Below are 22,187 nucleotides of genomic sequence, written 5' to 3'. Positions count from 1 at the left end.
GTGATTTGTAGTTCAGCTAATAATGATTCATTAGTGTCAGTCTTCTCAGTTTTTCCCTTCTTTCAGTTCACTCTTTGTTTTTGATGTTTGTGATAGGTCTGAATTGAACTGAAGGATTTTTTTAAGTTTGTGGAAGACATTCAGAGCTTGAGATATGCTCATAGTTAGGAATTAAAAAATTTCTGTAGCCCATACATCAGTCAGAAAACAAAATGACCACATAGAGAAAACAGTAGTTTTTTATATTTTGTCTTTAATTTTCGCGCTTATGGGCAACCATAGAGGCTTATGTTAGATGTAAGCATTTGCTGCAGTCATTGCTGTAGGCTTTGCTGTGACAAGGATTATCCACAGAGGAAAATTATGCTTCCTTTCGCAATGTCGGATTCTGGTGGACCTAATGGAGAAATTGCCAAGACACAACATTAGGTTTTTATGTAGGTCTGTGTGCATAGAGCATGTTGGATCAACTGAGCGGCCTACAGTAAGAGGACAAATGTAAAAGTGTCTGGTATTGGGCCATATAAGTTTTTTTTTCATTTAGGAAGTAATCTTAATTTTCCTATAAGAGCCCTTCTAAACGTCCCCCCCTTTTTATGTAATTTTGGCCTATTTGGCATACCTAAGTGGAAAACCTTATAACAGAGCAACTGTAAGTCAAAAATGCATATATGAGGCCTTTTTTGAACTGTAACATCATGTAGCTTTGGAAAATGTGGATTTATTTAGCATGTGGTTTAGAGGCAACCTAAACTACACCGATTTGAACATTCCTCAGAAACTTTTCTACTTGATTTGTTTATAATCAGCCATATTTGAACAGCAATAAGTAGGACATGCTTCATGCCAGAACAATACAAATCACTACAAACCTTCTACATCTCGTCAACCACAGCTGTATAGAATTTAATAACTCTAGGCCTGATCTTGAGCGAGCTACAAACTTTATGGAAATGGACCTGAGCAGTTGAACATTTCAATTTTTATGTGCAATGTTAAGCTGCTTTGAATTAAATTAAATGAGTCACGACCAGGTGACTGTTAATTAAAGGATCCCACAGTATAAAAAGTCTATGTCTGTCCTCTTCCTCTTGTGTCTGTACTCCCTTTTGACATTTATAAGCTCCACATAATAAAGTGACTCCACCTATTCAGTGAAGTCATTCTGTTTGGCTATCTCCTCAGTCTCTGGCAACAATGAGAAAGGGGTTAGCCAACAAGCTGAGACAGAGGAGGGAGAGGCTGAAGCAGACGCTGCCACTGACAGTCGCTGTAAACCTCCCCAGCTCTTTTCTTGCAGTGTAAACACCACCGCCTCTCCCATCCATCCACTCCGTTAGACATTTGCTTTGACGCGTCGCCTCTAGAACGTCCCAAGGATGCTTTTTTTTGTCCAATGACGGACATCCTTTGTGTACAAATGAGCAGGAGTTGCATGTTTTGGTCCATCATTGTCCACAGTTTTTGGCCTCTTTGCAATTACCCTTGAGGTAAAATAAGGCAAGACTGATCTCAGAGGAAGATAAAATAAATAAAAAAAACATGCACTGACTCTAATTGACAATCTACAAATGGCCTTCTGTGTCTGGCCTGTATTTGTCTCCATCATTTTCACTCTGGGTATAAAGCACTCGAGGTTTTCTGTCCTCATAATTAAGAAAAGTCTGAATTTGAGTATTAAAGCTGCCTAATCCCTATAAATATGGATGAGACTTCTGTCCTCAGCCCTGTTTAACAACCTGCAGTGTCTTGCCCTTGTCTCTCATTTGTTGGCTTTTTTATGTTTGATATCGACCGAATTGACTGCTCACTAATGACTCATTATCGTGGCATGATTTCATAATTACCCTTCTTACTGGCAAACTCACTGCACTCTCATTTAGGCATAATCGAGATTATGAAACTGAAATAACTAAAGATATTCCGTGAAGCCTGTGACACACAGGATGTTTTTGTTAAGCTGGGATATTCTAGGAATAGTGGCTAAGTTGGAAGTTTTGAGGAAACCTGTCCTCTGTCTCTACATGGTCTGTTTAGAGAATTCCTTCCTGCTCTGACTGATAAATAGATGGGACCATGTAAATACTGGAAAGAGGCCCAGCAGAGCAGTTTAATATAGAGCCATCAAATAAAAACCATTTCAGGCTGAATGTAGTGCCAGGTACGCACCAAGAGAATTGCTATTTTTACACTGGGTATGGCTACGTGAAGGTACAGAATCAAGTCTACATACTCTGAGGACTTTATTTAAGTAGTAGAAGGATTATACAAGCGTGACATTTCTAAACATCGAATCCACACTGCAGCTGTGGACAGATTTTGGGACATGTATTACACGCTACGGCTCGAACAATAGTTTCTAAGCAAATTTTAGCCGTGCTAACTTGGGTCTGAAAATAGCAACACGGTGTTGCCGATTGGTTGGTCCACCACTTTGATGAAGACTGAATTATTTCTCAAGCAAAGTTTTTGATGGACTGCTATTAAATGTTATTCTGACATTTTCCTTTCATAAAGCATAGGAAAGAGACTTCTAATTTTGGCGATGCCGTATTTTCCTCTTGTACATTGTGAAAGAGACATTTTAAGCTTTTGCCGAAATGCCTTTGCAAATGGCAAACCATGCAATGAGGTAGATATCCATGGTGCCCAAAATTGAACCCTAATGACTTTAATGAGTTCCCAGACTTCTTGTCTGTTGGCCACAGCCAGGATGATATTGGTGGTTCAGAATAATAATCCATCAAAACTGTTGGATGGATAACAATGACATTGGTGCAGATATTTATGGTTTTTGTGAACTTTTAGGACAAAACATTCAATTAATCCAGTACTTTGAATTACCTATTTAACAATTTATTCTTCTTCCCAGTAAGCTTCAGACTCTTACAACATCATTGGAGTGGCTGCAGATGCTCATTATTCTTCTGAACAAATCTCACGAAAAGACAAAAACCAACAACATTTCAACTTAATCTATTTGTGGTTCCTACTGAAGATGTAGATCTTTTTAAAAACGCTGAAAGGTGACTACTTGAGTTTTTAGCAAACTTTAGTCTAACAGGGGTAAATAGGGCACTTGCTGGGGATCACTTTCAGTTGTGGCTTTGGTGCGCTCACTAATAGCTCATCCACAGCACTCGGATTGTGTATGTGAGATTGACTCATCAACTAAACTACACTGCTCATGTTCGTCTTAATGGAGAAGCATTTACCAAGTGCAGTTGTGGCTTACTTTTATATTATTTGGATTGTCCGGTGTCAGCTGGGATAGGCTCCGGCATGTCGTGACCATCTACGGGATAACGTGGGTATAGCTGAGGGAGGGATGGATGAATGGACAGTCTGTGTGGAACAGTGGAAGTATATGATAAAGAGTACTTTCACACAACAAGACCCATCTCGACGGTGCTGTGTCAGTGCTGACTGCTCCCATTCTGCTACAGTGGGAAAAATGCTCTGGCTTGTTTGTATTACAATCATCTTAAGTAGCACTAAGCCCAGGATGCAGTGGTTGTGCCCCTGCAAAATAATGTCTCATTCACAGAAAGAATAAAGCAGGCCTGCCGTATTATGTAAATATGATCTTCGTCCAAACTTGACATTTTCGTCATGTACGTTGATAGCTCAGATGTTGTTTTGTTTCCCTACAGCAATGAGAATTTTGAAAATTAAAATACAGAAAACTGGAATTTCGTGTGAAATATGTGCTGAAATTGGGAGGCTTATACCTGCAGTCTATATCCAATGAACTGGACTAAATAGGGAGTAGTAAGGAAGAATGTGTAGATAAGGTCAATTTATTAACATATTTGCTAACATATATAGATATTTCCAAATGCAGCATTCCATCTTTTATGACTCCGAACATTTTCAGTTACCTCCAGATCTCTTGGCCCAGATTGTGCCACTGAGCAATTCCACCCCAGGTTCTCCTCAGAGTTATGAAAGCCATCCTGTAAAACGTGACATTTTCAATGTTTAAGTAAGTATTACATCTTTCTGCTTCATCTCAGTTCCCTGAATGAGTTCCGTGGTATTGATAGTGTTCATAAAATCACAATCTTTCCCAAGTGTAGAAATTTTTAGCAATATTTCAGCAGTATTTATTGCTGAATCTCATAATAAGCCCTAGGTATTTTCCATTTTAACTTGCCCATCAGTGAGGGGACTCTCATTTAAGTTTTTAATTTAAAAGCTCATTCATATGGCATAATGAGTGACTCTATATTTTAAAGCTCACATTTACAGATAATATCTATATTATGGGGCAGTCATAAGGTTTACTGGTCTGCCATTACATTTCCCTTAAACTCTATGGGGGAAAATATAGCTAGTTGTTGGCTTTCTTATATTTTTCCTTTCCCCCATGATCCCACTCTGCTTTCACCTAGAAGTCAAGGCCACAGAACATTCCACGAAGCATTTCCATTACTTTTTATAATGGCAGGAAGAGGGGAAACTGCTTCTTAACACACACGTTCACCCAGGCACCAGCTCACACAGTTCCGTCCCCTGTGCCCTTTATCACCTTTTCTTAGCACTTTGTTTCGAAGTTTCCTTCCCGTCAGGTTTTCCTTTCACAAGAGTGCGTATCCTCCCCGGCAGCAGAACAACAGTGCCCCGCTTCATTTCAGCTCTCTGAGATCTGAGACCGCTGGAGCCAATGGGCTGCCAGGCACATGCTAAAGCCATTAGGTAGTGGATGACGGTGGTTGGCCACAGAGGCATCACAAAATAACCGTCTCACTATGTACATAATGAAGCCGAGGGAAGGATCGGGGTACTGTATCAGCTATCTGCATGTGTCTGCACGTGCATCTGTGCTGAAATGTGGCATGTTGCCTGTCCAACCAGAGGACTGGCAATCATGCAGCTTTCAAAAGGAGGAATGTGCCTTAAATGCCTTCCTCACATATTAAGATATCAGTTCATATTACTTTATACTACTCTTTCTGCTAATTTAGCCAAAAGTCCCAAAGTATCTGCTTAGTCTGACAGATCCCAGCCATGGTTGAGGAGAGCTCTTATTATTAGACACATCCCATTTGGTCTCTCAAAGCTCAGCTCAGACAGTTTGATGGAGGACTCTCTCTGGAGCGCGAGAATGATTTAATTACACTCACTATCTCAATCTGAATTTACTGGGAGTGCATTCATAATGCATGTCTTACTTGGTATCAGTGGACCCCAATTAGAGCCGACGAACATTTCGTGACAGAACTGGTTAAGTTTTCCTGCAGATGTGCAGTAAAGCTTTGTGTGCAACATTGGAAAGCAGCGTTGCCACAGAGAATTGCCATCATTGATTAATCTATGCATTTGTTTGACATTGATAACTGAGTGGGGATTAATGCCAAATATGATGATAAATGTTGAATTGAACCTGCTTCTATTGATTTTTCACCACTTGGGGGCAGCACAACAATCTTGTGTTCTTTCTATGTATTGAATAATATAGGTTTTGTAGAGCCACAGAAAGTTGTTGCGCTGCTTTGAACTTTGTTATTATGTTGTTAAAAACTCCCAACCAAAGACCTCTCCGTGTCACCAGGGGAAGCTCTCCGGTACATTCTGTTTGGACTATTAACCAGTGCAGTTTCTATGGAGCAGCTGACAGCTGCATACTTCACACTTGATGACAGCACTTAGTGTGAGTGTTGCTTCCCTGATTTCCAGCTTCAGGAGGGAGTGTTTTTCTCTGGTCAGAATCTGTCAACATAAAAGACATACAAAAAGCCCTAAACTTTTCCTTTTTAAGAGTCTTTACTGCATTGCAGTCGGTGGTCTGCGGCATATACAGTATCATTTCCATGGGGGTTATGTGTTACACAGTGTGTCCCAGTAAGCCGGATTCTGTGCTGCTTTGATCAGGGTAGAGTCCCCTCACTAATCCGCTTGAGCTCTGGATGTTTGCCTAGGACACATACACACACTCTCTCACAAATTGTGATTAAAAAACAGATGTGAAGGCCTCGCCAAAAAGATGAAATAGTCCGAATAAATCAAATGGGAGCAAACTGACATAACATCCGAATAGTTGACTTCACATTTGCATGCACTTATGTCCCACTTTTAGTGATTTAGAGGTTGAATCTCGAGAAAGTTTCCTCATAACATTATGTTTGTGTTTGAATCTGTATGTGTACAGAGGAGTTTTACGCTCTGCATCCAGAGCAGTTATAATGAGAATTTAATGACGCAATGCCCACATGGGTTTTCATGTCTGTACACACACCCCGTGGGAATAAAATGAACATGATCTTTGATCCATATTTTAATTACAGCTGCAGGACACAGACAGGATTAAGAAATGTAAATGTTTCTGTCATTTCCCCTTGTCTTTTTAGCAGCCATTTAAGAGCTCTTAATAGCTCTGGGCTTAACTGCAAATCTTCTGTATTTCAGCGCTAATAAACAGGTGGGAAGGGATTTTATCTGGCTACAGCTGAAGAGCTGAAAGGGCGTCATGAAATGATGGAGTTAGTAAGACGAATGCGAAAGAAGAAATGGGAGGAAAACTCAGAATAAGGCAGAGGAAGAGAAAAGGGGTGCTACTTGAGTGTTTATTATAGCCCTCCCTGCATTACATCACTGAGATGCTTCAGCACTGATGACATCGTCAGACTGGGAAAGGGGGGGAGTGGGTTGGCCCTAGGGATGATGTCATTAATAACCAATCAGAGGACTTGGGGCCCGGAAGGGTCTGTCCAGCTCCTGAGGCTGAAATAGTAGGATCTGTGAAAATGTCTTTTTTCCTCCTCTCAAATCATGAAGCCTTTGTGTCTTGCGCACTTGTCCTGAGGTTATTTTTAGGCTTGTGTTAAAAATAATTTATATCAGACCCCGTTTCTGCCACTGATACAGAGCAAAGGGTAACTGCAGCTGACTCTCACAAAATGGATAGAGTCACACAAATATAGCTGTAAAGATAGTAGCATTTAACAAACCTAATAACACATGAAGGAACTCCATTGTGCTTGTCCACATGAACAGTCCAGTGCCGACTCTAATGTTTTTTGTACGAACCATAAAGGGCTAAGCATTTGACTTGTCTTTAAGGAGGGCTGAAGGACAATGGCCATTTTCATGACTTTGCAGAGCTGACATATTAGTATTCTATACACCTACATATAATGCATTGAGAAAAATGGACTTGTGACCTTATGCTGAGCAACGTTTGGCATAGTCAGCAAAACAAACTTTGTATATAGAACAACACATAATTACGCCTTAATCAAAACCTTAATCAGCAAATTCAGCAACATTCACTGATTCTTGACCCCTTATGGGAAGTGCAACACATTATAAGCACAACACTGACATATACTTAACATGAAGTGGATATGGTGAAAAAATTAGCAAACTGTTGCTTATTTACACATCCAGCAGACATGGGGTAACATCAGCATTCATTTGGCTTTGGGACTTTGGCTGCTGAAAAAATGTAAGTTCAATATTCACTCTTCTTTTGACTCTGTTTTGGTCTCCACCAATTCCTTGAAGAATGTTTGTCACTTTAGCTGCTACATGCTTCGCTGTGTCCACTAACTAGCTGCTAACTTTGTCTATCTGCCGTTTGCTACTGTTAAGAAGCATCCAGTCTGTTAATTTGAGCTTTTCTGATGGAAACAGCTGCATCTGGAAATAATGCCAAGGGGGCAGTGACAGTCCAGTGAAGTTGCTGATCGTAAACCAAAACAGCTGACTGAAAGACAGAGGGGAACCATTGCTTTGGATCATAATTCTCACTAGGAGTGGCATCTAACACATTATATGTACATATATACAGTACATGTTCATTTGTCTCCATAATAATCAGCATTCTCACTTCTATGCCTTTCCTCCTGCAACTTCTTAAAACTTCATAGTGACCAGCTATTAGATAAGCACACTATGCTACAAATGGGAGGTGTTAGGTAATTTAATATACTCCTAAATAAGATTTAAATACAAATTCCTAAACTGATTTAGAGCAGGAGTCAATGTGATGCCATGTAAACATTTCATGTAATAAGATAAGTCACATTGCGGCCATTGAAAATCCCCTCTCCCATCCATGCTCCCATGACCTGATCCCTACTTGTGCATTATGGCGCCGTTGTGGTAAAAGCTGTTAAACTTTGCAAGCCCCTTACTTTTTCTCCTCCTCTGCCATGGGAACGCTGCAACATTTCCTTCGCTGCAACCACACTACAATAAAGCTCGTGTTCTTTCTTTTCCCCCCTTAAAGTTGATCACCTGCGGTCTTATGATACCATTAAGAAATCTCCTATTTCAGTTTGTGAAAATATTTACGCATGCAGTGTGTCATGCTTTTTTTGTGTGTATATCTTGAAGATTTTTTATTTTTTTTAGTTTTTACACAGACCAGTGAGAGGAAAGAATGCCCATAGCCCACGGCATTACAGTTTATGCACACTTTATGCATCAAGGCATTCTCTCCCTAACTCTGAATAGGGTCTGGCCAAGCTGGTCCACATTGAGAAACCTTCCCGTCCCAGCCCCCCTCTGCTCCACAGAGCCGTAAGCTTGGATACAGTCCACCCACTGACGCACATATACATCAGTGCAGCAACACGCAGCCGTAAACACACAGCACATGGACGGCACACAGCAGGTTTCACAGATAAAGACTGGGACAGAGGCACTAGTGTTCTCAGGATCTCAGAGTGGCTCCCCCTCCACGGGGCCCATTTCATATCCCACCACCACCTGCATCACTTATCAGCTCCAGCAGCACTCAGCCCTCCAAAGCAGGACCTTATGCAGCCGCTCAGCTTCATCACTTCTCCAAAGCATGCACACGTAAATGCTTAGTTTTGTCTGCTTGGAGAATATAAAATAGTCTACACAGTTCTAAGCTGGCTGGACGGCACATTTTAAGACAATACAGTGAATTTGCTGTGCGACAAATACAGTGCATTGCATTCTTAAGGTGTTGGTTAGTAATAACCTTTAAGTTAACACCAGTTACGCTGCTCTAGGTTGCAGAGAAGAAGGGAGAGGCAGAGATATGCAGTGCAGAGGGGAAAATGAGGAACACATGAATGACTGGCTGGCAAAGTTCAGGTCCTAAGCTGCTTATCACTATGAAGAGAGTCAATTGCAGTGCAATCACTTTTTAATAAACTTGTGAGAGAGCTGGCATATTGAAAGACATATTTAAATGGAAGTCATGTGCAGGCTGAATGCATAGCTAACTCGCTGCAGGAAAAAAGGGACTAAAGTTCCGTTCATTTGCTCAGGACTTTACTGTGATATTTTGAATGCATCTTCATCTGTCTTAAAATCTGTCCCACTCCATCTAATTATCACCAGAACAGATGCTTCCTTGTGTGTTCGTCCTAAATAAGCGGTTTCATTTATTTACTGTACTTACAGTATGTGTGCCTGTGTGTGGTTTTGCATGCCGATGTCACAAGCGCATTTCTGCTGTGTGCACTTGTTTTGAATTTATTGACACAGAAAACTCGCCGGAACAGATAAGAAATATCTTATCAACAAGCACGCAGTTTGAGAGAGGGCCTGAGAATTTGGCTTTTACTCACTCCATGCAACTTCTGTTGCAAGACTTAGGGAAAATGAATCAGACTGATGGACAGTCACCAAAACTCTGTAGGTAGATGTGATGTCCACAGTGAAATTATCATCACATGGCCAGAGTTCAGCAGAGTGATGATGGCTCTGCTTGCCAGGAGAAAGTTAGCAGTGTAGGATTTGGACAGAATCCCATGCAGATGCAAGTTTTATGGATCAGTTCTCCTAAAAAGAAAGAATTCCAACTACTTGAGTCCATATACAAAAACAGCCATGTATGAGGGTGATGATGTTTAGTTTAGAGACTTCTTGATTCAGTTTTATAGCTACATTGGAGTTTGTGTTATCTCATTGAATTGTATGTGCTTCTATGAGTTGTAGTTCTGATATTTGATTTGAACATTTTTTCCACTCTTGTCAGTGAGGTAAAGTGCCATGCAAATCACCGGTCTTGTTAAAATGTTGACACTGATACAGCTATTAAATCTGCACTACTTTTCACACTTGGCAAGGTGTTAAACAGATGAGTCACTCACACTGGGAATCTGTTATGAATAAATTAACCGCAATATAACATTTTCGAGCCCAGTGCACTCTTATCTGTTATCCAGGGATAGAGTTCAGATACTATCCCCTCTGGAGATTACAGTACGCAGGAGGTTGCAACGGTCAAACCAGAGTGAGTCAGACTCTGGAGAAAAAGTTCTCTCAAGCAGCAGGAGAAGAGGTAGCAGATTCCTCCTCTTCCTCTGTGGCTCCTGGGTGGACGTCCTCCTTCTCCTCCCAGTTGCAGCTGTTCTCAGCATCCCTCCCCCTCAGGACGCCGCTAGCCTCGCGGTTGTCCCAGAGACTGTTGTCACGGGAAACCAGCAGACATCTGAGCCGGTGGCTAGGTTGACTTACACCTACTCTGGCCACGAGTTAATGAAGTGTACACACTGCTGGGGTTTACTGGCAAACACATGTGAACACACACAGTCATGAGGCACGCTGACAAACACATCAGTTCATTAAGCAGCACTTAGTGTCTTAGTTAATAAATGGCAGAGGAAATATTGTAGAGCTTATTTCCTCGTGCGCGGTTCAGAAGTCACACAAACACACTGTCTTCTTATTTTCCCCCTCTGTCACAGGCTTTCTCTCTCTCTCTCTCTCTCTCTCTCTCTCACACACACACACACACACACACACACACACACACACACACACACACACACACACACACACACACATTGTAATTTCCTCCTGATCATTGCACAACATGCCTGGAGCATGTTCAACAGCACCCCCTGGTGTGGGGAAAATGCAGGGCATCTCAAAAGTAGCAACAACATGTTTGGTTTGAGAGAAAAAAAAAATAAAAGGAACGAGCTGCTTTATTGCTTCGGATTGATCCAGTGCTGATGTGTGTCAGAAAGGGGTAGCAGACAGACATGCTGTTGTGCTGATGAATGGAGCCGGCCAATAAACAAAGCTGTTTGTTTGAGTTGTCCTCTGGCTGTCTTGGAGAGAAGCATCAGAACCAACAGGCCTGCTCTGCCAGTGGCTTCATCTCTTGCCTCCCCTCATCTTGTTTGCTTTGTTAGTCGAACAACTAGGAAGAAACACTCAGAAGAGAGAGAACAAAATGACTGACTTATTTGCTTTTACGAGCAATGTGGAAAAGCCTTATTTAAAGCTCTGCTTATTACATCGACTGAGTTAAACTTTATTGAAGTTTTAGTCCATTCAGTGGGAAGGGTGTTAACTTTTCACTTCAGTTAAAGATCTACAAGTCTCTCTAATTCAGGGTAAGCCACTCCACTTGGACTCAATAGGCAGTAAAATCAATTTGCCATGCTTTATTGAGTCCAGCTACAGCAAAAGGACTTTAGCTGAATGTGCCGGGCATCTCCTGTGTGATAAATATGTATTTAATCATTATTTTTGCAACGTTAAGCCGTCAGATTCTCTACTCTTCCGTAGCTCTTTTGATATCACAGTCACTCGCCCACCGCTGCTACTATTCCCAGCACTGACACCCATATACACACACCAGACCACATGTCTGTAACTCATATCTTTTGGCTGACTGCCTGTCAGGTTGGCAGCCCTGTCTGTTTATATGACTTCAGCAGAGCGGAAAGTCTGGGAAGGCCCGCATACTACACACACACCCACACACAGATACCGCATATATCCGTACACGTGTATTTTAATTGAAAGGTGAATTGCAGTCAGTGTATGTACCACAGCTCTGGGTGTCTGCAAAGGTTGACCTGAGGCAGATGTTGCGGTGGTCTTAGCTAACAGGGTGGGGACCAGTGGTCATTACCAGCTGGGAGATGCCTCATTAGCAGAGAGATAGGAGTTGAGAATAAAACAGAAGGTAGAAATGAAAAGAAAAATGGAAAAAACAAGGCAAAAAGAAAATCTAGTTATTTGCTGAGGAGTCAAAAAAGTTGCATCACAAACTTCAAGAGAGGAATCTGACAACTGAAATCCAAGTGACTTTTTTTTTAAGCCACTAATGAGTATTTCAGTTGTCAGCTTCATGCTGGTATGTATTATTCATATGTTGTGTTGATTTTATTCGTGATGGAGTGGACAGTTGCATATTTTAATAGGGAGGATAGCCCGAGAGGAGACATTTGGGAAACACTGTTATTTGTTTACTGTACAATATGACAGCACCAGTGTCCCAAATGCGCAGTACAGTTAAGCGTGGATGCTCTCACAGCACACAGAGGCATTGTGGACTTTCCTTCTGAATCAACAGGTCATATATACACAGACAGGCAAGGGAAGAAAGTGGACATTATTGCAGTGAAAGGTGAAAATCAGGAAACAACAAATGTACAAAACAAAACTATAAGATTTCCTAAATTACCTTAAAACTCAATGTGATATTGAATTGTACAGTCCTGCTCTGTTCTAAGACAGCATGGAAGCGAAATAAATGATTGTAACAGTCTTTTGTTCTCCACATACTGCAACATCCTGACCTGAAACTGATATTATCAACCTCTCAAATCAAAACAAAGCCGCAGTCATCCACAGGCAATGACTTCAGGGTAAAAGGTCACCTTCTTCACAAAGGCCTCTCTGATTGGAGGATTTTAGAAGTGGACAGTTTTCTTTTGTCAGTGAGCCTTAGGCCAAACTAGAAGTGAAATTCCTCTTGTTTATCAAAGGGGTCTATTTTCCCCTTTCTCTGTGTCTGTATTTGCTATCACACAATGCAGTGTGAAAGTGCTGAAATGCCTGAAAATTGTAGTTTTTATGACTTATGCTTGAAAAGGGTGAAACAGATACCCAGATGGGAAGTCAGATACTCGCTGCATGTGAGTATTGGTGCATCGGTTTGTGTGAATATGTGTCAGTTTGAAAAATGTGGCCAAGCTGCATTGTGAGAGCATTTGTACATCCTGTGTCACTTACCTGCTTGGAAACGACTTATCTTTCAGATCAGCAATCAGCGAGATTTCACTGCTGAAATCTCAGGTTTTCTTTCCTGCAGACTTTGAGGTCACCTCCACAGATACTAGCATTAGGCCTCCACTGCAGCTTGGCAGCGACGGTGTGCAGCGTTGGCTGTGGGTGGAAGAGAGTAATGCGATAAGTGAAGGGCATGGAATCAGGTGGTCTCAGCCTGGCACAAAAACGAAGACTGAAAGAAAAACAAAGGTTCTTCAGATGCAAGAGGCAGAGAAGTGGGAAAATAGTTCCACGGTTTTCATTCTAGTTTTTGGTCTTAAAATGTAAATTTTATTACACTAGTTCAGTGCTTCAACAGATTTATTTCAACACATTTCTTTAAAAAATATATATACAAGAAGGTAGCAATTTTATTTAACAGTGTCATCAACAGCCAAGAGTTTTGAATCATGCTAGCAGGAATGATAACAAAACTAAATGCTGATGTGTATTAGCAAAGTGATGTGTCATTTCCATCTCTGCAGTCCAAATTGTCATATACAAAAACACAAATGCCAACCAACAAAGTGGGGATGAATAAAAAGTGGATCACAAAATTTATTAGGATTCATACTCTAGGGAGTTTGAAGATCTGTACCAAAAAAAGTACAAAATGAGCAAATAGATGTTAAGCTATTTCACCAAGAGTCAGTCATTTGACCTGAAAGCTTAGGTGGAAGCATATTTTATATACAGTCTATAGGGGTGGGGGCACCAAAGTCATTGGATCAATTCTCTTTGGGCAATAAATGTCGATACAAAATGTCGTATAAATCCTAAACAGCATCCTCCCAGCCTGAAAAATAAAGCAAGTACACGTGTCAATTACTGCAGTTCTTCAAATGACCACTTGAGGCTGCCTCCAAAAGTGAGTCAGTCTCCATAGACCTCCATATTAAAATGCCCAACTTTACAGTAGAAATAAACATGTTTACAGCTTGAAACAACAAACAATGTTGGTCTCTACAGCTAAAGTCCTTGTTCATGATGACTTTATGGTATGTACATTTTTATATAACTCACCAGTTTAAATTGTATTGAGACTTAAAGTTATGCATAATTCATTCTTCAAGAAACATATGAGTGACATGGATCACATAAAGTCAATGACCAATCCATGCAATTGGAGCGATATTTCCCTCAGAACCAAAGTGATGGACCCACTAACTAACAGATGGAGCAAGAATTTAATCCATCGCCACTGGCATGGTTAAAAATCTCAAAGTGGGTCACAATCACTTCACCCCACAGGCAGCAAGGCAAGATTTTAAGTCTCTGTAATAGTCTAAATGCCTTGTTAAAAAGGATATTATTGCAGTATTAAAAGCTTGAGTTATTCTAATCATATTAAAATAAGATCCTTTGTGTACATGTAGCTCGGTTCCACATGAACAGGATCATCTGATATTCCAACTCCGATAACTTCTACAAGATACAGATACTGTCAGAGACTAAACAGTGGACTAGCGCTGTTATGTGTATCACTATTCATGGCTTCAGGGTACTGCTATGTGAGCCGTGCTTTTATTGCACACAACAGGGCTTTGTATCTAACTGCATAGTTATGGGACAGTAATAGTAGAGGAGAGTGGGAGTGTGCACAGGGATACATTCCTCCATAAATAAGTGACAGCCAGAAAGTAACTGCAAACAGCAGGACGCCGTGCTCCTTGTAAGACCTGGTGTTCACGGGCAAGTGCTTCATGTTGTCTTTCAACTGAGAGAACCATCATTTACTCAACACTGGCAGCTGTGAAAGAGAGAATGACATTCTTGAGCTATTGGAGCGAGACACAATTCACTTGCAGATCCCTGGTGACACTCTTGGAAAAGAAGGAGGTCATTTTTTGGTCTGGAATGCTGACAGTTAAACGTGCAGTAAGGCAGAGTGTTCAGACCACAGGATGTAATTGTTGGTTTGGAGGAGCTGCTTTAATTATGTGTTTTTGGCCGAGCAAGGACTGACCTTGTTGGTTGGTTGGGATGATGTATGGGTCATTGTCAGGACAGAGGAATTCTGACACATAAATGCTGACAGTCCTGCCATAACCAAGCTGGTGACTTAAGAACTCTGCATTTCAGCTGTAGTGCATTTCGAAATCAGCAGCATTTGAAATTCTAGATTTATCTTTGGATTACATATTTCCCCTGATATTTAAAGCTGCAGTAGGCAGAAATTTGAAAAAGTCTAAAAAGCGAAAACCCACCAGAATTTAAATTACAGCTTTTGTCCTGCAGCTCATATTCTTCCCCTTTTTAACTTAAGCCCCTTTACTCAGATGAATAACAGCAAATGTAGATGCTTCAAACATGCAAAAACAGTAAAACTACAAGTCAACATTCACTTGTAGATTCACATTCTCCTGAATGAAAGCCCTCTGTTTAACCCCCCACATCCTACTCCCATCATGAACTTTGTTGCTCTTTATACTCTGACGGGCCAAAGTCTCCTGTCACGGGATACATTTTCTAAAGCCTGTAAAAAAGCCAGGAGTCTAGTTTGCTCTTTGACCTCTTGAATTACAATATACTAAAGTTATTATGGATTTTTTTTTGCATAATTATGTTAAAAAATGTGTAATATGCCAAATACTTTTTAAACAGAGACCTTGCAAAATACATAAAGATAGGAAAAGATAGCAAAATTAGCTCATTTTCTTGTTTCAGTCACAATGACACAAGGTTTTAAAGAACGTTTTAGGTAGTTTTCAGAATTTCTAACATAAAACAGCTACTGCTAGAGAGCAGGTATGTAAAGTAAGTGGATCGACTGTTTTGCCATCTTCCAGCAATCGGGAAGAAATACCACATTTGCTCTTGGTGGAGAAGATAACTCTTGGAAATGATGCACATCAGAGAATACTTTGAAGTATGACTAAATGACGTGATCCCCATCTATCGGCCCGCTAACTGTCTGGCTGTTGCGGCTGAGTGCATGTGAGGGAGAGAAAGCAGACAGAAAGTGGGTGGAAGCAGACTCGCCTCCATATGTTAGACATTATACGTCAGCTGTTGCATTGTGTTTGTTCATGCGCTCACCCCACCAGTTTCAATTACATGGCCCACAAACTAGGCCATTGATCCCCTCACGTTTTCCTGCTGAGGTACATCACTTTGTGCCCTCTTCTTCCAGCGCATTCAGATCAGCTCACTTACATCAGCAGCTGCAAAGAAAAAAATGACCTGAGATGCAGCTCTTTCAAGCCTCCCCCTCTTCTTTCCTTTCAAAAACACACATACATATGAAGCCCATTGTTTGCTGACTGGCAGGCAAACAGGACAGTGTTACTTTTCATAAAACCCAAACGCAGCAGCAGCAGCAAACACATGGCATCTCCTGCGAGGTTCCTAATTGGAAGCAACACACCCTGCAGGACTGACACTTGTCTTATTCTGCCTTGTTGATCAGATAACTTGATCACATATTAGCTGGCTGCCATGCTCTGAAAGCAGTACGAACACGGCTCAGAAGTAGGTTATGACACATTTGGATGCATGCAAGCGTCTGGTGGGCCCCTCAGCAGGGAGCTAAACAAGAGACAGCTCGCAGAGAAAATCGCGGTGGAGAACAGGCTATATGAGTTTGTGTGGCAGTTTGACACCTGTTAGTTTCAGTATCCACACTTAAGAGAGGAAAGTGTGTTTCATGTCAGTGTCTTCTTTCACAGCGCTCTATATTCTCTCCGTTTCCCTCGCACACATTTACATTCAGTCTGTGGCCGCTCCGGAGCAGCAGTCTTGCCTGAGGGTGTGGGTCTAGTCGCTCTATGTCCTGGAATGCAGTTGACTTTCTAAATCCCCACCAGTCTATCCTGGGGCTGTGGGGCAGGGCCTATCTCAAGCCCCCTTTTCCACGTGAGCTACGTCTGGAATCTCTAAGCAAGCAGTTAGCTGATTCTCCCAGCCACACTTATTCATCCGGCACCGCGTGTATGTGTTGATCTGAAAGTGCAATGGAAGAAGAAATTGCAGATGAAGACAAAGATTGCTCACTTGGGGAAGGTAATGAGCTTTCTGACATGCCAAATGAATTCAGATGCTTTAGAGGTTTCGAGTCTGTTCTGTCTGCTGAGTGCAATTTGGTTAGCAGTGGGGGAAACTGTGTTTGGGAGTTAAAAATAGGATTGGAAGTACATGAGACGTGCTGCAGCTCTGAACTTGAGTAGGGTAGGATTTTGGGCGGATGGTGCCGGTGACGGGGGCATGATCGTGACGGCGTTCCTCCAACATTGTACCTGCCTTTTGTGGCAAAGCAGTTTTGTGTTTTCCTCAAAAGATCTGCCGGTGGAAACAAAGTGGATACGAATGAAAAAGAGAATGAAGAAATGCAGTGTATGGCACAAGAAAGCAAGTAAAAGCCCAGCCACTGCAGCTACTAAGCAGGTGTTTTTAGTAGTCACGAGTTATTGCAGTAGTTAAATCGTTGAAGTTACCCCTGCTTCAGTTCTAACATAGCTTAAAGAGGAAAACAAGAAATTCCTTTTTCATGTGTGGCTCACAGTCGGTACTCAAGCTTTCAAAGGAGAGAAGAGAAACCATATTAAACCACTCACAAAATAGTGGCAAATCACTTGAAATTTCCTCCTTCAACTGTTGAAGAGCCCAACTCTGTAAGAGGTCCTTTATTTTCCGCCATTACCCTCTGAAAGGTACGCATTATAGTTCCAGCTACCTGTCTGCAAAACAAGGCACCAGATCAGCTTGCTTTATTGCTTTTTCCCCCTTCTGTTTTCACACTCCAGCAGCCCTCCTCCTTTACTTCCCTCTCCTCTTGTCTCCTCTTCTTCTCCTCTCTTCTCGCACAGAATCTTGTAGCTTTCACATTGATGGATTATAATTGTGTTCCCGGGCGATGTTGATTTAATACTAAGATAACAAGGGTACAAAGGTATTTATGTGCCTAAGGAGGTTGTGTTTACTCTGCCTCCATTATGCCCCATATCAAATATCTCTCTGACATCTCTTTTGTTATTCTCACATATGATCAAAGGGGGGAATTCCTGATTGTAGAATAAAGATATCTGTCAAATTATCGGAAACATGCCCAGTGACAGGTTACTGTTGCTATGATGCTGCGAACACGCTTGCAATAACTTGAAAACTAGACACCCATAGCGTTTAGTGGGAGCAGAGTGCAAAAAAGGTATTTCCTCCTATAATATTTTTTATTAAAACTCTCTCCTCAAATAAAGTTATTGCATCTGACAGCGTCTGCTCAATCTCAACAGTTTTCAAGGCATGTGATGTATGAACAGATGCTCTGGGTATCATCTCCAGGTTTCTGCATTTGTGCTTCTTTGCATTAATGGAAATCCTTGGCGTCTTTTACAGGAAACAGCTGTTACAGCTAACTGTTTTCATCACCAGTATTCTATCTGTCACATTAAATAAAGAAATATGAAACAGTATGAATATATAATGAGCGGGATCTACTGTGTGTCAGGGAGAATAACACAATTTTGAATATGGATTGAGTCATTGTTTATTTTCGTTAACACATGAAATAGAACTCACACTTGTTCCAGAAGTTTTACATCTCAGATGATTGATCTGCCCTGACATGCCCTGCTCATGACCTATGAAAAAATAACTCGCGTGCTTGTTGTTGTTGTGAAAACATGAACATCAACAGCACTTATATTCTGACCCGTTGTTCTTGTGTCTCCTCAGAACAAACCAAAAGCAACCTGAAGGTAACCTCCCCAGAGGACGCTGAGCGTGTAAGCCGCAGGCAGGCTTCCCCAAATGGGACGGCTTCTTCCAGAGGGGACTCCAAAGGTGGCCGCACTGTCCCTCGAAGGCACACGTTAGGAGGAGCCCGCAGCTCCCGGGAGATCCTGGCTATGCAGCCGTCAGATATGGACAAGAAGAGGGAGGCCTTCCTGGAGCACCTGAAGCAAAAATACCCCCATCATGCCTCTGCTATCATGGGCCATCAGGAAAGGCTGCGGGAGCAGGTCAGTGGGTTGAAGAAGGCCGGAGTGTGAAAAGTTCACACTGAGACTGAAGACAATAATGTGAATTGATGTAAAATGTGCCCCTTTAATATATTAACAAGGAATCAAATGTGTTAAGGATTCCTAATGGTGGGAAAGTTGCAGATAAGCATCAACTCTGTTGCAGTTCCATTTATCACAATGGAGCATTTTTGCATTTTAGTGAGCAAATTTCCCGCAAATGTCAACATGCAACTTTATTTCCATTTGTAGCTGATGAAGTTAGCAGCTACCATGTGACCAAAGCTTTAACTGTAAAGTGCTGATGGTGCATTTAGCAGTTAAAGTCAGGAATTTCCCTCAAAAGCTGGTGGTGACCAAAAGCAAAACTAAAAGTATAAAATATATACTTGATCCATACTTGAAACAGGACTAATGATGATGTTGCTCTGTGTCATCGTGGTGGGTTAAAAAGTCAGTTTCTGTCCTTTCTGCTGCTGCCAACATCTTTCAAAGCAGATCTAATGTTAGTTTAAGTCTTTCTTAAGCAGCTACATTTACCATTTAGTTCAATTCATTCCAGTGCTACTGTGTCCTGCGTGTGGGAGTTCAAAAAAGCTACAAACACTACATGAAGTCTATTTTAAACAAGGCATGATTTCAAATTACAATATGAATATCTCGGTTCATAAATTACCAGAATCACATATCAATGTGTATAAAGTGCTTTTGTGCAGTCTTGGGTTGCAGGCATTTTTCATTTTCCTTTGCAGACTGCAGTGCAAAACTGTTTCCTTCCACTCTTTTGCCGCAGGTTGAATGTGAAGTATATCCTATAAATCTGCCTGTCACGTTCCCCTCCCACTGCTGCTGTGAAACAGTGAGGTGTGGAAAACATGCAAACCACAAACAGTTTGAATTGGCCATATGCTGCTGTTTTGATCACCGTATCTTGACTTGTTTCGAAGCTTCACACTGATTTGTATATTCTAGACTACAGAATGATGTATAGGTTACATTAGTTTGTGTGGTTTGGGAGCTTTTGGAGGTTATACAGTCTCCTTGTGCTCTGAAGTCACTGAGGAGGGCAACACAGAGGGAGTCTGGACATTTGGCTCACCTGGTCATTGTCTTGTTTGTTTGCTCCGGGTCAAAGGAGACAAAAGGCAAGAGCGAGTTGGCTGTGTAGCCAAAACAATCGAGGTAATAGTGAGACTGGCACCGAGCCACAGGGGAGCTCCAGGCGGTGGTACAAGCCATTGTGCAAGAGGGATTTTGTGTGCTGTTTTCAGACCTGCCCACACAGCCTGCCCATATGCAAAGTAAACCCATTTCATGAGGTGCTGTTTCAATCATGCTGCACGGATCATGAACTCTGTGGATTTGCATAGGTAGTATCAGTCAGCATGGATGACGGCATAAAAGTGGATCAGCCAGTTTGGGTGCTTGCTTTTAGTCTGTTTACTGCTTTATCCGTTGATTCTCATCTAAAATAAGTGTCTATCCACGGTGGATAGAGTTTGTTGTGAGATGTAGGTAGCCAGACAGGTAAGTTCAGCTCCGGACTGGGGTGGAGTCAGCGTTGCCATAGTGACTCATGATGTCACCGCTGGAGGGGCTCAGTTTACTTGTAGGTGCCTGTTGGAGAGAAGTGTCTGCCTGTGTGAGAGCTGTGTGGAGCGCTGCTCTGCAACAAAAACACACTATGGACCTGGAGATTGTTCTGGGACATGGCTCTCTGTACGTGAAGCCCGCGCAGGAATTACAATAAACTTTTTTAAAAAAAATTTTTTTTTTTTACGCAGACAGGAATAAACTTCGGCGCCGTCGCTCCGCTCACACGCATTGAAGGTAAGACGGATCGGTAGATGTGCCATTATTTTTACGCGACAGAGGCATTCAAACACAGAAACAGCAACATTATTGTGTGCTGTTCGTAGCAGCTTCGAAATAAATACGCGGATTGTTGCGCTTTTACGCAAAGGAGCGTCTTCCCTGCAACGCGCACCAAGCAGTCCGCTGTCAGGTGCTGCAAACTTCCAAGACGCAAAACTTGGCGCACGAGTTTTTTTTAAAGCAAAAGAAGAAAAGCATGGAGTCGCAACTAATTTCTCCACCTTATTCATGTTCAGTCACATCGACGCCTTGAGGTCACCACTTCCAGATTATCCCAAAGGTGCAATCATCTGCAGCTTCTCCTAATTTAACAGAGATGGCAGATATATAGCTGTAATTGCAAAGCAAATTATCTGTTGTGGACGGACGTTAATGGTAATAACATAACATGCTGTGTCTTGCATGACAGTGATGGTCGATGGTGATTATATGACTGGCTGCTGTTGTTACTACATGTTTGGTTATTATTAGAATTGAGAAGAAGATTTGCAGCAAATGTCTTTTGTGCGTCCAATTGGCTCTTTAAAAGATCAGAATAGGAACTTGCTGTGGAGAAGTTGCTGCTCCTGAGCTTCACTGGTTGGCTCCTGAGGATTTTTTTTTTTGTGTGTGTGTGTGTTGCATTTACATCTAATACTTGGCGTGCAGTCAGATGTGTAAATTTCTATGGACTCATTCCGATGGACTTGTTTCCGTGATTAGATTGCTTGTAACGTGTCCAGGACTGTTGGATGTGTATCTCACATTTTGGCTATTTACAAGACCAGCTGCTTGCTTACTTCACACAGGGTTATAAGAAGCAACACAAGGAAGATTAGCTTGTTATGTTTGTGTCTGAACCCGTATGAAAAATATATTCTGAGTCACTCCAGGGTCATAGAGAACATAGTTTGGAGTCCTCTGTCCTTATTTGCTATGAGTCACCTGACATTGTTTTCTTATTGGTGGAGTTACTGTAAAATTGTATTGAGTTTTTGACCCTTTGAAGTTCTGTCTTTAAAGCAGCTGAGATGAGATGAGAGAGATAAAGTTTGTAAAGACATGACACATTTAAAGTGATTTTGGAACGAAACCACTCATATGTTATTCAGATGTGTGGGATGAGATTTTGAGCGGCGATGGCTCTTGAATTTATTATGTCAAGGAAGAAGATACAAGATGCTGTCACAAAACAGACTGGTTTGTGCATGAATATCTGGCAAGATAAAGTCAGCGCTGATAAATGGGAAAAAAAAGATGATTGAAGATCGTATTTGGCATAATCTAATTCAGGATGTCAAGATGAACGCAATCATTCATCACAGGCACAAATGAAAAAGTGATAATGACAAGTATATTGAAGTGTTTGTCACTTGGTGT

The 22,187-nt window shown here is 41.5% G+C and overlaps 1 protein-coding gene and 1 long non-coding RNA gene across 17 annotated transcripts in view; one reads left to right on the top strand and one right to left on the bottom strand.

Annotated features, from left to right (window-relative positions):
* Positions 1-22,187, top strand: part of si:ch211-285f17.1 (sickle tail protein) — a 115,760-nt gene that overhangs the window by 51,311 nt on the left and 42,262 nt on the right. For 14 of the 16 annotated variants that reach the window (XM_035956389.2, XM_055006959.1, XM_035956386.2 and 11 more), the window contains exon 2: positions 18,667-18,953. In XM_035956389.2, the coding sequence (XP_035812282.2) occupies positions 18,667-18,953 (287 nt within the window). Of the gene's footprint in view, positions 1-16,847; positions 16,999-18,666; positions 18,954-20,569; positions 20,784-22,187 lie in introns of those variants that run through there. The other 2 variants (XM_035956390.2, XM_023288331.3) reach the window with 2 other exon arrangements.
* Positions 261-3,958, bottom strand: LOC129347974 (uncharacterized). The gene is made up of 3 exons (XR_008600347.1): positions 3,882-3,958; positions 3,236-3,345; positions 261-397 (listed from the first exon to the last, which is right to left on the bottom strand). It is a non-coding gene; the product is annotated as an uncharacterized LOC129347974 (long non-coding RNA).

The sequence above is a fragment of the Amphiprion ocellaris genome, chromosome 22 (assembly GCF_022539595.1).
Source record: "Amphiprion ocellaris isolate individual 3 ecotype Okinawa chromosome 22, ASM2253959v1, whole genome shotgun sequence".
In the NCBI taxonomy this organism is placed as follows: domain Eukaryota; kingdom Metazoa; phylum Chordata; class Actinopteri; family Pomacentridae; genus Amphiprion; species Amphiprion ocellaris.
This window is presented reverse-complemented; position numbering and strand designations above follow the sequence as displayed.